This window comes from Ranitomeya variabilis, chromosome 1 (assembly GCF_051348905.1).
Source record: "Ranitomeya variabilis isolate aRanVar5 chromosome 1, aRanVar5.hap1, whole genome shotgun sequence".
NCBI classification, from domain to species: Eukaryota; Metazoa; Chordata; class Amphibia; order Anura; family Dendrobatidae; genus Ranitomeya; species Ranitomeya variabilis.
The window spans coordinates 1058957617-1058975082 of NC_135232.1; the positions used below are offsets into that span (position 1 = coordinate 1058957617).

The 17466-nt window shown below is 44.0% G+C and overlaps 1 protein-coding gene across 4 annotated transcripts in view; it reads left to right on the forward strand.

The window, feature by feature from the left end:
- Positions 1-17466, forward strand: part of GUF1 (GTP binding elongation factor GUF1) — a 73116-nt gene that overhangs the window by 12152 nt on the left and 43498 nt on the right. For all 4 annotated transcript variants that reach the window (XM_077279823.1, XM_077279824.1, XM_077279825.1 and 1 more), the window contains exons 5-9: positions 1505-1585; positions 8462-8539; positions 9199-9282; positions 10197-10261; positions 16629-16832. In XM_077279823.1, the coding sequence (XP_077135938.1) occupies positions 1505-1585; positions 8462-8539; positions 9199-9282; positions 10197-10261; positions 16629-16832 (512 nt within the window). The remainder of the gene's footprint in view (positions 1-1504; positions 1586-8461; positions 8540-9198; positions 9283-10196; positions 10262-16628; positions 16833-17466) is intronic.

Sequence of the window (17466 nt, forward strand, 5' to 3'; positions counted from 1 at the left end):
ACCATGGGCTTTTGACGGCGGTGGGCTGCATATAACATGGGGCCAGTCCAGGGGTAACACAATCCAGTTCTGAAGCAGCCACCCACATAGTCCAGCATAACCATGATCCAGCAATGGGTGCGCCAACGGACGCAAACAAACTGGGAGGAGGGGGAAAACAATACACAGTCTTTTACACCGTGACCGTGATGGCCACTCCTGACACCTCAGTCCCGGTGTCACACTGGGCTCTTTGCCCTTAAGAGACGCAGAACAGTCTCTTCACATTTTCCTTTGGTGCAACCGGCACAACACGCATTTTTACTTTTCCAGCTTCTTTCCTTCGGCAACGACTGTCTCAGCAAACTTGAAGCCTCCCACTCCCGTAACCCGCTTGTGGTCACGGTTTCCTTTAAAGGCTCCTCTGCCCTTTGTCCCACTGCGGGAGCTGCGGTCGTTGCAAGCGATCGCCGGACACACTGCGCCTGCCTCTACTCGATGTCGAAGACCACTGTGGCTGCCACAGCATCTGGTCCCGGAGCATAACAGCTGCGGAGACTGGGGTGAGAGTAAGCGTCGCATTCAATGTGACTGCATCCGGTTGTGACGGTCCACCAGTGCGGCCACACTAACTCAATATCACGTCCGCGGCGGTCCTTCTTCTTTCCACCGCTTCCGCTTTCTCAACTGCTCCTTCTGGCTCAGGGTCCTCTGCAGCCGCGCACTCTGGCTCCCAATTATCTTCCTCACCGGCTGCTGCACACGGACAGGTGACTCATTCGGCAATGGCGTCTCTATTCCTGTCACGCCATCTTGCTCTTCTGGGCTCCACCCGTTCGTGGGCGGGTTCACTTCCTGCTGCTCCACCTGTTTCTTCTGATCAGGTTGGAAGGGCGGCGGCAGCTTCTTCTTCTTCGCTCGCACCCATTTAGGGAGGGCATTCTTCAAAGGGGGTCACAACCCCCTGCCTTTTGGCATGAAGTCTTCTCCATGACTCTCACAAAAGGTGGCAACAGCTCTCATTTTCATGCCAATGGCCACCATCTTCTCGGTAGCGGTCGGCGCCATCTTTAAATCTTCATCAACCGCCATCTTTGTCTCTTTCACCCCGGTCAACATCTTAACATTACTGTCATGTGCATAACAAACACAGCACAACAATCATACATGGCAGACACAGCACATTTGACAGTGTATGACAGTGTGTGACAGGCATAAATGGTACATAGCATTACACATTATTGCCGGGTACCGCATAAAGTGCACGGGACCAGCATGAAGGAGAGAGGGAGCACCGAGGGTATCCGCCACCTCCTTACACCACCACCACGCCATTCAAATAGGGGATGTGAGACACCTGTTCTTGTGATCATTGGAGGTCCCCGATGTCAGACCCCCACAGAATAGCCGATATTCTGTGCCAAGATCGCAATTTACTTAAGAATGCACCTTGTATCCATGAATCCATATTTATCCAACATATTTTCCCTTTTAACGGCTTTGTACATTTTTTAACTTTTTGTAGGGTCATGTCGATTTTAGCTACGAAGTTTCAAGGTCCCTTTCTGCTTGCCAAGGTGTATTATTGGTGGTCGACGCAAATGAGGTACTTATTTATTTTTCTTAGTGACTGCTGTATTTAATTATAATGCATAGATATAATACGTAGAAATATAATTTATGATATACTGATTACTACCTTGTTCTTCCAGATTTATTGTATGCTTGTTTCTATACTCTTATTAGGCTCTGCTTATGTGTCACTTACTGGGCTGCATGTTGTAGTTTTCTCATCAGAAGTTTATCACTTTGGGACTAGTAAACTCTGCTGCCATCTAGTCCTCCACATTCATGAGCCCTGTATAACCCCACCCACAACACTGGTTGGCAGCTTTCTGTGTACCCTGTGCATACGCAGAAAGCTGTCCATCCGTGATGTGGACGGGGTTATACAGCACTCGGCATTTAGCGATCTGGTACATCTGCAGCTGATAAAACAGGGATTTTATCAACACTGCATCAAGCAGCCTAGTAAGTGACAAATCACTGGAATCCGGGTCTCTGTCTCTACATTATTCTTCTCTCAGATGTGGTAGCAAAAACCAGGTGACCAATTCCCTTTAAAAAGGATCTTTCAACAGTTTGAAAATATTAAATTGGCCACATCATGAAATAGTGGCTGCAGAGCTGAGTAAAACGTTTTTATTTTTTACTTTCTCTTCTTTGTTGCGGAGACGTTAGCTTTTAAAGTTTAGATTATAATTTATGTTATAGTTCAATTGGGCATCACCAGAGATTCACCTCTGGGGACGTATACTTCTTTCCCTGCATGAGGTTGACCAAAAAGCTTCCAGATCTCCTCTCATCGCAGTCGTTGTGACAGTTTTCAGCACTGTGAGGTGAGATCTGGAAGTGTTTGTAATAATATATAACTCAGCTCTGCTGAATCTCTACAAAGCAGCCATAGAGATCAGTGGGGAAAGGAGGGTGTGTTCTGTTCTCCCTTGTGTGATGCCTCCTGCTTATTATTGGTCAATCACATGCAGTAGAAGAAGTACACACCCCCAGGGACAAATCTCTGGTAACTTCCAGTGAAATTATAAAATATATGACCTAAACGTAACAAGCTAATCTATTTTCAATGGAGAGGAGAAATGAAACAATAAACTACTACACTTTACTCAGCTCTGCAGGTAAAATATCCTCTATAAAGGTACAATTGTGAGCTTGGTGGGTAGCCTAAGTGAACAAGCCACATTTTTCAATTCTCACATGTGGTAGTAACTTTGGAATGTTTCAACATTTTCCTGTGGTTCAGTGATTTTTTTTTTTTTTTTTTTTTTTTTTGTCACATATTGTACTTTTTTTTATTTTAATGGCATATTTGGGTCAATATGTTTTCCTTTATTTATAGAAATATTTTGCCAAATTAGAGGAATTTTCAGTATTGAATCTTTCAATGTTTGTATCCTTAAACCAGATAGTTATACTACACAAAAAAAATTCATAACATTTCCCATATCTACTTTACATCAACATCATTTTTCAAAAGTCCTTTTATTTTGTCATGATGTTGGCAGGGTTAAAAGTTTTTAGCCGCAGTCTTCTATATAATTATTATTTTAATTATCAGACTGTGCAGGGACAGTTGCTAATTGGTTCATTTAATACAAATATTATTGCTTTATGTGAAATGTAGTAATTAGTTTTGGTTTCTTTTAAAGTAAATTAAATGGAGTATAAGTTGGTGTACATGCAACGTGTAGCAGCATGTCCACACTGGCCATTAGATAGACAAAACCCGAGATAGAAACAATGTGAATATATAGCTTGCTGTAAGTGTAAAAACAAATAGTGCATATAAATACCATAGGATACTTGGTAAATACTTTTTGATTTAAAAAAAAAAGCATAAAAACAATCCTCCCACTAGCAAAAAATTGTACTCCGTCTGAACAGTTCTAACCTTTAGTATTTAAAACCTTACCATGTGTCAAAAATTACCTCAATGTGAATAAGGGCAGACCGGGGCCCTACTATGGACACCCAGCAATAAAAACCTATATACAGTGGCTTGCGAAAATATTCACACCCCATGGCATTTTTCTTGTTTTGCTACCTCACAACCAAGAACTTCACTTTTTTTTTTTTTTTTTTGAGTGTTTGCATTGGTTAATGGAAAGAACATGCCTACAACTGTGAACATTTGGTTTTCTTTTTATTGTGGAGCAAACAACAAATAGGACAAAATAACTTACAACTTCAGTGTGCATAGCTATTTACACCCCCTAAAGTTAGTACTTTATAGAGCCTTCTTTTGTGACAATTACAGCTGCAAGTTGGATTGGATAAGTCTATGAGCTTTCCACATCTTTTTACTGGATCTTTGCCCATTCCTCCAGGCAAAACTGCTCCATCTCCTTCAACTTAGATGGTTTCCTCTGGTTTACAGCAATCTTCAAGTCTGACCACAGGATTCTCAGTTGGATTAAGGTCTGGGTTTTGAGTAGGCCTCATTTACACGTTTTCCCTTAAACCACTCAAGTGTTGATTTAGCAGTATGGTTTGGGTCATTGTCTTATTGAAAAGTGAACCTCCGTTCCAGTCTCAAATCGCTGACAGACTGAAACACGTTTTGCTCAAGAATATCCTTATATTTCGCACCATCCATCTTCCCCTCGACTCGGACCATTTTTCCTGTCCCCGCTGCCAAAAAACATGATGCTGCCACCACGTTTCACTGTGGGTATGATGTTCTTGAGGTTATGAGCTGTGTTGATTTGGCGCCAGACACAGCGTTACATTGGTGGCCAAAAGGTTCAATTTTGTTCTCGTCTGACCACAGCACCTTCCTCCATTCATTTTGGAGAGTCTCCCACATGTCTTTTGGTAAACTCAAAACAAGCCTTATAATTTTTGTGTGTAACTAAAGGCTTTTTTCTGCCAACTCTTCCATAAAGGCCACCTCTATGGAGTGTACAGCTTATTGTAGTCATATGGACGGATTCTCCAGTCACTGCTTGGGAAGATCCTTTTGATCTTTTTGCTGCCCCTCTGATTAATGCCCTTCTTGCCCGGACTGAGAGTTTTGGTGGGAGACCCTCTCTTAGCAGGTTAGTTGTGGTACCATGTTTTTTCCATTTGATTATGTATTTTCTGGTACTCTGGGGGATCATTAAAGATTTTGATTTTTTTTTTTATATATAACTCAACCCTGACCTGTATTTCTCAACAACCTCCAGCGGATATCTTCTTCCCAATCCTCCTCTCCGTAGTCAGCTGTGGCGTTTTCGGATGTCATGTCTGAGGATTACTCGGACCCCGATTCTGAACGGGCCTCTAACATGAGAAACCAGGTCCAGAGCCTCATTGTGACTGTCAACCAGACCTTTAACATTAAGGATGCTGCTACAGAACCCGCAGAACAGGCGGTTTCGTTTAGACGGTCAAGACCAGCTCCTAAGGTCTTTGTCCCTCATAGGGAACTTGAGGAGCTTCTTTTCAGGGAACGGGAAAACCCGACCAGCTGCTTCCAAAGAGGGAAGTGCCTCAGCATCCTATATCCCTTTTCTAAGCTCACTGCGAACAGGTCCACTTCTCCGACCGTGGACCCTCCAGTTTCCAGACTGTCCATCAACACGGTCCTTCCTCTTATGAATGGAGCATCCCTCAAGGACACCAACAATAGGCTCATAGTCTTTTGCTTTCAGCCTTTGAAGCGATTGCTTCTGCATTGTGCCCTGCCTTTGAATCCATTTTGGTGGCAAAGTCTATAGCCGCATGTGCTAAGCAGCTCCATCTGGGCATTCTTTCTGGGGTCCGACCGGAGGAATTGGCCAAACTCGTGGACCAAGTTTCTCATGCAGGGGAAGTACATGGTATCCGCCTCCCTGGACACTGCTTTATGTGCTGCTTGGGCATCCAGAAATATAGTGGCCATCCGAAGGACCATTTGACTTAAGGTGGCAGGAAGACTTATCCTCAAAGAAGTCCCTTAAAACTTGCCTTTCCAGGGTTCCCGTCTATTTGCCTCCAAGCTGGGCCAAATTATTAAGGAAGCCACCAGAGAGACACGCTCTCTCCTTCTCAGGCCAAACCCTGCCGTCCTCTTTTGAAGCATGAGTTTCTGCACTTTCGGCCGCTTCAATGTTTCTCTTCTGAGGATTTCTCCCACCAAGAGAGGCCAAGATAGAGAAAAGGGTTTAATTCAAATCCTCCTCCCGGCGCTCCCCTACCACGCAGGGTAGATTGGAGGAGAACTTGCCAAGTTTTTTTTTTTTTTAATATTTAATCTGTATCTTCTCCCTTTCAGTTTCATCCCATTGCTTCTCATGTTTGCATGTGCAAATGAGAGTTTAGCTGATCCCTCTAGACTGTGACATCTCTTCAGATATTTGTAGACCACTATTAAGTCTCCTCTCAGTATTCTCTTTCGCAAGCTAAACATTCCCAAATCCTTTAACCGTTCCTCAGTTCCTCATAGGACATGGTTTGCAGACCGGTCACCATTGTGAAAAATTGGAAGTCAGGCCGCACCCTAAATTAATAACGTCTCTATGGACAACTGGGTGCCCGTCCACACCAGGGGATCCATCCCAGTATAAAGTCCAAATGCAAAAGAAGAAACGGACAGCACCACAGCAATTGTGAAAGAACAGCTTACGTGTTTATTCTGCCATCTGCAACGTTTCGGTCCTGAGACCTTTATCAAGCATGCTTGATAAAGGTCTCAGGACCGAAACGTTGCAGATGGCAGAATAAACACGTAAGCTGTTCTGTCACAATTGCTGTGGTGCTGTCCGTTTCTTCTTTTGCATTCGGTCACCATTGTGGTCACTCTTCTCTGAACTTGCTCCAGTTTATTCTTGTCTTTTTTTTTAAATGTGGTGCCCTCTAGACTCTGTTAGTTGCTGCCCACAGTTCCAGTTCAGTTATTTGTTTTAATCCTCTCTCTTCTCTAGTATTAGCTATCCCTCCCAGGTTGTGTCACCAGCAAATTTAATCAGTTTACCCTCAATTCCTTAATATAAATAATTGATAAAGTTGTTGAACACAGAGCCTCCAATAGAGCTCTGTGGAACCCCACTTGAAACATTCTTCCAACTGGATGTGCAGACATTTATGACCACTCTTTGCGTCTGATCAGTAAGCCAGTTATAAATCCACAGTTGCCTTGTCCATTACATACATTTTTTCAATAAGGATGGTATGAGATACTTTGTCAAATGCTTTTCTGAAGTCAAGATATACTATACTGTGTTTCCATGATCCATCCAGTCAGTGATTCTGTCATAGAAGGAAATTAAGTTAGTCTGACATGCCATGATGACTCTGGTTAATCACTTAATTCTCTTCCAGGTACTCGCATACATAATAATAATAATCTTTATTTTTATATAGCGCTAACATAGCGCTTTACAGTTTTGCACACATTATCATTGCTGTCCCCGATGGGGCTCACAATCTAGACTCCCTATCAGTATGTTTTTTTTGGAATATGGGAGGAAACCGGAGAACCCGGAGGAAACCCACGTAAACACGGGGAGAACATACAAACTCCTTGCAGATATTGTCCTTGGTGGGATTTGAAGCCAGGACCCCAGCTGTTGTTTATTAATTTGCTCAAAGATCTTTCTTGTTATAGAAGTAAGGCTCACTGGCCTATAGTTCCCTAGGTCCACCTTCTTCCCCTTTTTTGAAGATCAGGACATAATTTGCTCTTCTCCAGTCTTATTGAACTTCTACACCTTCTGACAATTCTACACCTGGGTACACCTTGACGCTGGTGGGATGGCTTTTATGCTTTTTTTTTTTTTTTTTTTTTTAAATCAAAAACAGTGTTTACAAACAGCCCGATATTATTTATATGCACTATATCTTACAGAAGGGTATGTGTTCATCTTGTTTCTATCCTAGGTTTTGTCTACTAAAAGATACATGACCAGTCCACTTAAAGGGAACCTGTCACCCCCAAAATCGAAGATGAGCTAAGCTCACCAGCATCAGCGGCTTATGTACAGCATTCTGTAATGCTGTAGATAAGCCCCCGATGTATCCTGAAAGATGAGAAAAAGAGGTTAGATTATACTCACCCAGGGGCGGTCCTGATGTGGTCCGGTCTGATGGGCGTCGCGGTCCGGTCCGAGGCTTCCTATCTTCATAGGATGACATCCTCTTCTTATCTTCACGCTGCGGCTCCGGCGCAGGCGTACTTTGTCTGCCCTGTTGAGGGCAGAGCAAAGTACTGCAGTGCGCAGGCGCCGGGAAAGGTCAGAGAGGCCCAGCGCCTGCGCACTGCAGTACTTTGCTCTGCCCTCAACAGGGCAAAGTACGCCTGCGCCGGAGCCACAGCGTGAAGACCAGAAGAGGACGTCATCGTTAGAAGATGGGAGGCCCCGGACCGGACTGCAATGCCCATCGGACCCGGACCGCAGCGGGACCGCCCCTGGGTGAGTATAATCTAACTTCTTTTTCTCATCTTTCAGGATACATCGGGGGCTTATCTACAGCATTACAAAATGCTGTAGATAAGCCCCTGATGCTGGTGGGCTTAGCTCATCTTCAATTTTGGGGGTGACAGGTTCCCTTTAAGAAATTCGCCCTGGTACTAATGGTGTGGGAGAATTTGATAGTGACCCCATTGAGGTCATGGACTGATATTGGGGACTGCAGAGATGCACAAGGTGTTGGTGCTATGTAGCAGAAAATGAACGCTATGATGCATACATAGTAAATCAGTCGTGTTATTCTACAGAAATCCTGTTCTATAAAACATGAAATGTCGGCAAAGAGATGTGTTGTAGTTTCTACATTTACATTCTAGTGTGATGATCACATAAAATGTAAAGTTCCTATTAAATAATTACTGAATGACAGTCGCCTGTGTCCATGGAGAACAAGTCCTTTACAGGTTCACCAGGTTTGATGTTCTAATGCATTTAGATGTTTCTGTATTTGTATATAATTTTTTTCCCTCCTTAAGGGTATTCAAGCGCAGACGGTGGCAAACTTCTTCCTCGCCTTTGAAGCGCAGCTTTCAATTATTCCCGTCATAAACAAGGTAAAAAGCTTCCAGAGCTGAACGCGATCAGACTCCTTCAGTCCGCCGGCACTCCTGCTGTTCCTAGTACACGTCACGCCATGAGCCGGATGTGCAGTAATTTCCAGTTCTGGTAATAAGTTGCACTAAGTTATGTGTATATCCAGTGATCAACTCCAAACCTATGTATGAACGATCAATTGTCTGCTGTGTGCAGCGCGTTGGCTCCTCACCGGCAGGATGCGCACCATTCATTTCAATGTGGAGCGGAGTAGGAGGAGACTTTCATTACTGTCACCCTTTAATTCCTCCCTGCCGTGAAGTCTTATCCCAGTAGGACATGCCATGCTGTCTGCTTGTGTCCTGTGATTACAGCAGCCTGCAACAGTTCAAGCTCAATAGATCAAGCGATGAGCAGTAAACTACAAAATTAAAATTCCTCCGTTCTTGAGAGAATAAGATTTTTAATAAGCGTTAAATTGCAGTTTGCTTGTTTTACAGGCACTTTACATTTTTACCAATTTTGTATGATTAGATAGCCCCTTTTAAAGGCCAGTGTCAGTTGTACATTGCTTCCTAAACTCTTGTTCAGCGCGATATTTTATGCCAGTTTTATGATATAGATTTTAGATGTTGCCGAGCTTTGATAAATCATTTGTAATTCTACGTTTTGTTTTTAGATAGACTTGAAGAATGCAGATCCGGAGAGAGTGGAGAAACAAATTGAGAAGATGTTTGACATTCCCGCTAGTGACTGTATCCGGGTACGATGTGCTCCAGATCAAAATCATTCAACTCCGCTCTCATTGCCTTATCTGATTTTATTGTCTTCTACAAAATTGGGCTGGAAAAGGAACAATGTATTAAGGCATTTACACCAGTATTTCCACCGTTCGCTCATCACTATTTGACTATTCAACAAGAACGCTGCCACACTTGATCACAGGTTGTATGTGGTATTGCAGCTTAAGTGGGTGCAGTTTTTAGAAGAAGGCAGCAAGGTTTTTGTAATCTTGTACAAATCTTCAAGCACAGTGACGTTAGGATGAATTGGACTTTATATATTCTCCTTGTGCAGTTTTCATGCTCACACTACCCTGAATGTATGGTAATGTATGCCTGAAATAAGAAAACTCTGGGTGGGCTCCGAGAACTGCAACGGGTACTTGTCACATTGTATCTGCAGTCTGATCTCTTGACAGCATGCTATAGGGAAGGAGAAGCCGAGCAGAACGATACATAGGTTTGTGGGAAAAGATGCAGTAAAACTTGTAATTTATTCATTGAAATCCTGCTGTTTGTATAGACGAGTCCGGTGGGCGGTCCTACTAGTGATTGACAGTTATCTCTGCATGCACAGTCATACAGGGAACTGTCAGTCACTGGGTAGGACCGCCCACTGGACTTATGTTTACAAACAGCAGGACTTTCACTGATTTTTCCCAGAGATATGTCTATCAGTCTGATCAGCTCCTCTAACACCCCGCCTGCAGATCTTTTAACATTCTCAACATGACAGGTTCCTCTAATTACCAGCAGACAACATAATTAACCGTGTTCTGCTAGTCTTACGGAGGGGCTTCATTGCTTGTCTGCTTCAAACGGGTTTAATTTATTCTGATTGATTGGAGCTGAGTTGTAAACTGTATTAAGAAATACATTTCTCTGTTTCTATTAGATCTCGGCGAAGCTTGGAACAAATGTGGAAACAGTTCTTCAAGAAGTTGTCAGGAGGCTTCCACCGTGAGTACGGACTAATGCAGCTTTATCAGACCTTCTCTTTATTAAAGGGAACCTGTCACCTTGGAAAATGCAGAAATGGGGTTAATCTGCAGGTAAATAGCTTTACAGTGGTACCCGACCGCCTTATTGATAGTGCAGGTACCGGGAGAAAAAAAACTTCTTTCCTCCCTGCAGCCGCCGGCCATCAGTCATTATGGTGCACGGAGCGACTACAGTCGTAGATCACAGAACCGCTCACTATATAGAGAGCCATGGCTGTAAGCACACCCTGGTGTTATGACCCCAATGGCGAGGGTCTCAGAGGAACGTGGAAGTCTGCAGAATACAAAAATCCAGCTCATAGGGCAGTGGTAACTGGGTTGACCATATATCTACTCCTAACGCCAACACTAGAAGTAGCCGGGGATCATTCCTACGTTGATTCTAGATGACACGCGCCAGCCGGAGAATCTAGCTACCCCTAGTAGAGGAAAACAAAGACCTTTCTTGCCTCCAGAGAAGGGGACCCCAAAGCTGGATAGAAGCCCCCCACAAATAATGACGGTTAGGTAAGAGGAAATGACAAACACAGAAATGAACCAGGTTTAGCACAGAGAGGCCCGCTTACTGATAGCAGAATAAAGAAAGGTAACTTATATGGTCAACAAAAACCCTATCAAAATCCACACTGGAAATTCAAGAACCCCCGAACCGTCTAACGGTCCGGGGGGAGAACACCAGCCCCCTAGAGCTTCCAGCAAAGGTCAGGATATAGATTTGGAACAAGCTGGACAAAAATACAAAAACAAAACAAATAGCAAAAAGCAAAAGGCAGACTTAGCTGATATAACTGGAACCAGGATCAGTAGACAAGAGCACAGCAGACTAGCTCTGATAACTACGTTGCCAGGCATTGAACTGAAGGTCCAGGGAGCTTATATAGCAACACCCCTAACTAACGACCCAGGTGCGGATAAAAGGAATGACAGAAAAACCAGAGTCAAAAAACTAGTAACCACTAGAGGGAGCAAAAAGCAAATTCACAACAGTACCCCCCCCTTAGTGAGGGGTCACCGAACCCTCACCACGACCACCAGGGCGATCAGGATGAGCGGCATGAAAGGCACGAACTAAATCGGCCGCATGAACATCAGAGGCGACCACCCAGGAATTATCCTCCTGACCATAGCCCTTCCACTTGACCAGGTACTGAAGCCTCCGCCTGGAGAGGCGAGAATCCAAGATCTTCTCCACCACGTACTCCAACTCGCCCTCAACCAACACCGGAGCAGGAGGCTCAGCAGAAGGAACTACAGGCACAATGTACCGCCGCAACAAGGACCTATGAAATACATTGTGAATAGCAAACGACACAGGAAGATCCAGACGAAAAGATACAGGATTAAGGATTTCCAATATCTTGTAAGGCCCAATAAAACGAGGTTTAAATTTGGGAGAGGAGACCTTCATAGGAACAAAGCGGGAAGAAAGCCATACCAAATCCCCAACGCGTAGTCGGGGACCCACACCGCGGCGGCGGTTGGCAAAGCGCTGAGCCTTCTCCTGTGACAACTTCAAGTTGTCCACCACATGATTCCAGATCTGCTGCAACCTATCCACCACAGAATCCACCCCAGGACAGTCAGAAGGCTCCACATGACCCGAAGAAAAGCGAGGATGGAAACCAGAGTTGCAGAAAAAAGGCGAAACCAAGGTGGCGGAACTAGCCCGATTATTAAGGGCAAACTCAGCCAACGGCAAGAATGTCACCCAATCGTCCTGATCAGCAGAGACAAAACACCTCAAATAAGCCTCCAAAGTCTGATTGGTTCGCTCCGTCTGTCCATTAGTCTGAGGATGGAAAGCAGACGAAAACGACAAATCAATGCCCATCCTACTACAAAAGGATCGCCAGAACCTGGAAACGAACTGGGATCCTCTGTCTGACACAATATTCTCAGGGATGCCGTGCAAACGAACCACGTTCTGGAAAAACACAGGAACCAGATCGGAAGAGGAAGGCAGCTTAGGCAAAGGAACCAAATGGACCATCTTGGAGAAGCGATCACATATCACCCAGATAACGGACATGCCCTGAGATAGCGGAAGATCAGAAATGAAATCCATGGAGATATGTGTCCAAGGTCTCTTCGGGACAGGCAAGGGCAAGAGCAAACCGCTGGCACGAGAACAGCAAGGCTTAGCTCGAGCACAAGTCCCACAGGACTGCACAAATGACCGCACATCCCTTGACAAGGAAGGCCACCAAAAGGACCTGGCCACCAGATCTCTGGTGCCAAAAATTCCCGGGTGACCTGCCAACACCGAGGAATGAACCTCGGAAATGACTCTGCTGGTCCACTTATCCGGGACAAACAGTCTGTCAGGTGGACAAGACTCAGGCCTATCAGCCTGAAATCTCTGCAACACACGTCGCAGATCCGGAGAAATAGCTGACAAGATAACTCCATCTTTAAGAATACCAACAGGATCAGCGACTCCAGGAGCATCAGGCACAAAGCTCCTAGAAAGAGCATCGGCCTTCACATTCTTTGAACCTGGTAAATACGAGACAACAAAATCAAAGCGGGAGAAAAACAATGACCAGCGGGCCTGTCTCGGATTAAGGCGTTTAGCAGACTCGAGATACATCAGATTTTTGTGATCAGTCAAGACCACCACACGATGCTTAGCACCCTCGAGCCAATGACGCCACTCCTCAAATGCCCATTTCATGGCCAACAACTCCCGATTGCCCACATCATAATTTCGCTCGGCAGGCGAAAATTTCCTAGAGAAAAAGGCACAAGGCTTCATAACAGAGCAACCAGGGCCTCTCTGCGACAAAACGGCCCCTGCCCCAATCTCCGAAGCATCCACCTCAACCTGAAAGGGAAGTGAGACGTCAGGCTGGCACAAAACAGGCGCCGAAGTAAACCGGCGTTTCAACTCCTGGAAAGCCTCCACGGCAGCAGGAGCCCAGTTAGCTACATCGGAGCCCTTCTTGGTCATATCCGTCAAAGGTTTCACAATGCTAGAAAAATTAGCGATAAAACGACGGTAGAAGTTAGCGAAGCCCAAGAACTTCTGAAGACTCTTAACTGACGAGGGCTGAGTCCAATCAAGAATAGCTCGGACCTTGACTGGGTCCATCTCCACAGCAGAAGGGGAAAAAATGAACCCCAAAAAGGGAACCTTCTGTACACCAAAGAGACACTTTGAGCCCTTGACAAACAAAGAATTTTCACGCAAAATTTTAAAGACCAACCTGACCTGCTCCACATGCGAATCCCAATTATCAGAAAAAACCAAAATATCATCCAGATAAACAATCAAAAATTTATCCAGATACTTCCGGAAAATGTCATGCATAAAGGACTGAAAAACTGAAGGCGCATTGGAGAGCCCAAAAGGCATCACCAAGTACTCAAAATGACCTTCGGGCGTATTGAATGCGGTTTTCCATTCATCACCTTGCTTAATGCGCACAAGGTTGTACGCACCACGAAGGTCTATCTTGGTGAACCACTTGGCACCCTTAATCCGGGCAAACAAGTCAGACAACAGCGGTAAAGGATACTGAAATTTGACAGTGATCTTATTTAAAAGCCGATAATCAATACAAGGTCTCAAAGATCCGTCCTTTTTTGCCACAAAAAAGAATCCCGCACCAAGAGGGGAAGAAGACGGACGAATATGTCCTTTTTCCAGAGACTCCTTGATATATGAACGCATAGCGGTATGTTCAGGTACCGACAGATTAAACAGTCTTCCCTTAGGAAATTTACTGCCTGGGATCAAATCTATAGCACAGTCACAGTCCCTATGAGGAGGCAGTGCACTGGACTCAGACTCACTGAAGACATCCTGATAATCAGACAAATACTCCGGAACTTCCGAAGGCGTAGAAGAAGCAATAGACACAGGCAGGGAATCCCCATGAATACCACGACAGCCCCAACTTGAGACTGACATAGCCTTCCAGTCCAGGACTGGATTATGGGTCTGTAACCATGGCAGCCCTAAAACAACCAAATCATGCATTTTATGTAAAACCAGGAAACGTATCACCTCGCGGTGTTCAGGAGTCATGCACATGGTAACCTGTGTCCAATACTGCGGTTTATTTGCTGCCAATGGTGTAGCATCAATACCCCTAAGAGGAATAGGATTTTCTAATGGTTCAAGAGTAAAACCACAGCGCTTAGCAAATGAGAGATCCATGAGACTCAGGGCAGCACCTGAATCTACAAACGCCATGACAGGATAAGATGACAGTGAGCAAATCAAAGTTACAGACAGAATAAATTTAGGTTGCAAATTACCAACGGTGACAGGACTAACAACCTTAGCTATACGTTTAGAGCATGCTGAGATAACATGTGTAGAATCACCACAGTAGTAGCACAAGCCATTCCGGCGTCTATGAATTTTCCGCTCATTTCTAGTCAGGATTCTATCACATTGCATTAAATCAGGTGTCTGTTCAGACAACACCATGAGGGAATTTGCGGTTTTTCTATCACATTGCACCGAATTAGGTGTCTGTTCAGACAACACCATGAGGGAATTTGCGGTTTTGCGCTCCCGCAACCGCCGGTCAATTTGAATAGCCAGTGCCATAGTATCATTCAGACCTGTGGGAATGGGAAAACCCACCATAACATTCTTAATGGCTTCAGAAAGGCCATTTCTAAAATTAGCGGCCAGTGCACACTCGTTCCAATGTGTCAGCACGGACCATTTCCGAAATTTTTGGCAATACACTTCAGCCTCGTCCTGCCCCTGAGACATAGCCAGCAAGGCCTTTTCTGCCTGAATCTCAAGATTGGGTTCCTCATAAAGTAAACCGAGCGCCAGAAAAAACGCATCAAGATCAGCCAATGCCGGATCTCCTGGCGCCAGCGAAAAAGCCCAATCCTGAGGGTCGCCCCGTAAGAACGAAATAACAATCTTTACTTGCTGAGCAGAATCTCCAGATGAACAGGGTCTCAGGGACAAAAACAATTTACAATTATTCACGAAATTCCTAAACTTAAACCTGTCTCCGGAAAACAGTTCAGGAATCGGTATTTTAGGTTCTGACCTAGGATTTCTGATAACATAGTCTTGTATGCCCTGCACACGAGTAGCCAGCTGGTCCACACTTGTAATCAAGGTCTGGACATTCATGTCTGCAGCAAGCATAGCCACTCTGAGGTAAAGGGGAAGAAGAGAAAAAAAAAAAAAAAAAAAAACTCAGAATCTTCTTTCTTATAATCCCTCTTCTGCAATGCATTAAACATTTAATACTGGCCTGGCAAACTGTTATGACCCCAATGGCGAGGGTCTCAGAGGAACGTGGAAGTCTGCAGAATACAAAAATCCAGCTCATAGGGCAGTGGTAACTGGGTTGACCATATATCTACTCCTAACGCCAACACTAGAAGTAGCCGGGGATCATTCCTACGTTGATTCTAGATGACACGCGCCAGCCGGAGAATCTAGCTACCCCTAGTAGAGGAAAACAAAGACCTTTCTTGCCTCCAGAGAAGGGGACCCCAAAGCTGGATAGAAGCCCCCCACAAATAATGACGGTTAGGTAAGAGGAAATGACAAACACAGAAATGAACCAGGTTTAGCACAGAGAGGCCCGCTTACTGATAGCAGAATAAAGAAAGGTAACTTATATGGTCAACAAAAACCCTATCAAAATCCACACTGGAAATTCAAGAACCCCCGAACCGTCTAACGGTCCGGGGGGAGAACACCAGCCCCCTAGAGCTTCCAGCAAAGGTCAGGATATAGATTTGGAACAAGCTGGACAAAAATACAAAAACAAAACAAATAGCAAAAAGCAAAAGGCAGACTTAGCTGATATAACTGGAACCAGGATCAGTAGACAAGAGCACAGCAGACTAGCTCTGATAACTACGTTGCCAGGCATTGAACTGAAGGTCTAGGGAGCTTATATAGCAACACCCCTAACTAACGACCCAGGTGCGGATAAAAGGAATGACAGAAAAACCAGAGTCAAAAAACTAGTAACCACTAGAGGGAGCAAAAAGCAAATTCACAACACCTGGAATGTTGATGGACAGCTCGCTCTGCACAGATGCGCTGCAGAGCCACTTAGAATCTGAATGAAGGAGTAGTATGTTCCCAGATAGCTTTTGGAAAAGATGGTGCATCTGCACCCAAAGAATAGTGCTCATCTGCGTGTGGATCCACTCCACGTCAGTATGCATATTAGTGGTAGAAATTTTGTCATACCCTTGACTGTACGTTTGCTGAACCCTAAGCAGATTTTATTGTTCCTACAGTTTCCGTTTCGGACCATTTAGAGGGAGTTTAAAGGACTCTGGCTACTGATCCCCCTATAACAAGATGTCTTATTTCTGTGTTTTAGTCCCAAGATTGAAAAGGGCAGCCCGCTTAAAGCCCTGCTGTTTGACTCCACGTTTGATCACTACAGAGGCGTTGTGGCCAGCATCGCCCTGTGTGGAGGGGACGTGTGTAAGGGTAATAAAATCGTGTCTGCCCACTCCGGCAAGTGCTATGAAGTAAATGAGGTTGGCATACTGACCCCAGAGGAAGTGCCAGCCGAAAAACTGTAAGTTTTATTCATTTTCTTAGCCTTTACCTCTGTCTTGGCCAACATATAAAATATATTATACATACGTGTGGGTATAGAAATATATATAATGCATGTTCGTGTGTGTATGTAAATTATATATATAATACACACACACACACGTGCCTCTCACTAAATTAGAATATCATAAAAAGTTAATTTATTTCAGTTCTTGAAATGGATCACTCCGTAATGACTCTATATAGTGAGTTTCACTTTTAGTATTGAAGAACTGAAATAAATTAACTTTTTGATGATATTCTAAGTTTGAGAATAAGCACGTGCTAGATATATATATATATATATATATATATATATATATATATATAGATAGATAGATAGATATGGATAGATAGATATGTTTTAGAAGTAAATATACAAACTTAAATTATCCCGTTTCATAAAGTACCGTACATAGAAAAAGAATAAGATCATTTTTGGCATAACTGCATGTGTTACTGCTAAAACTAATATAATATCTTAATATACGTCCCGAATAGTGAATTGCAAAATGAAGAAAAAATAAAAGGAAAAAAATGTAAACGGCAGAATCATTTTTTTTTTTTTTTTTTTGCTTTATAACACTTTGCTTCTCCAAAAATGTTTTTAATAA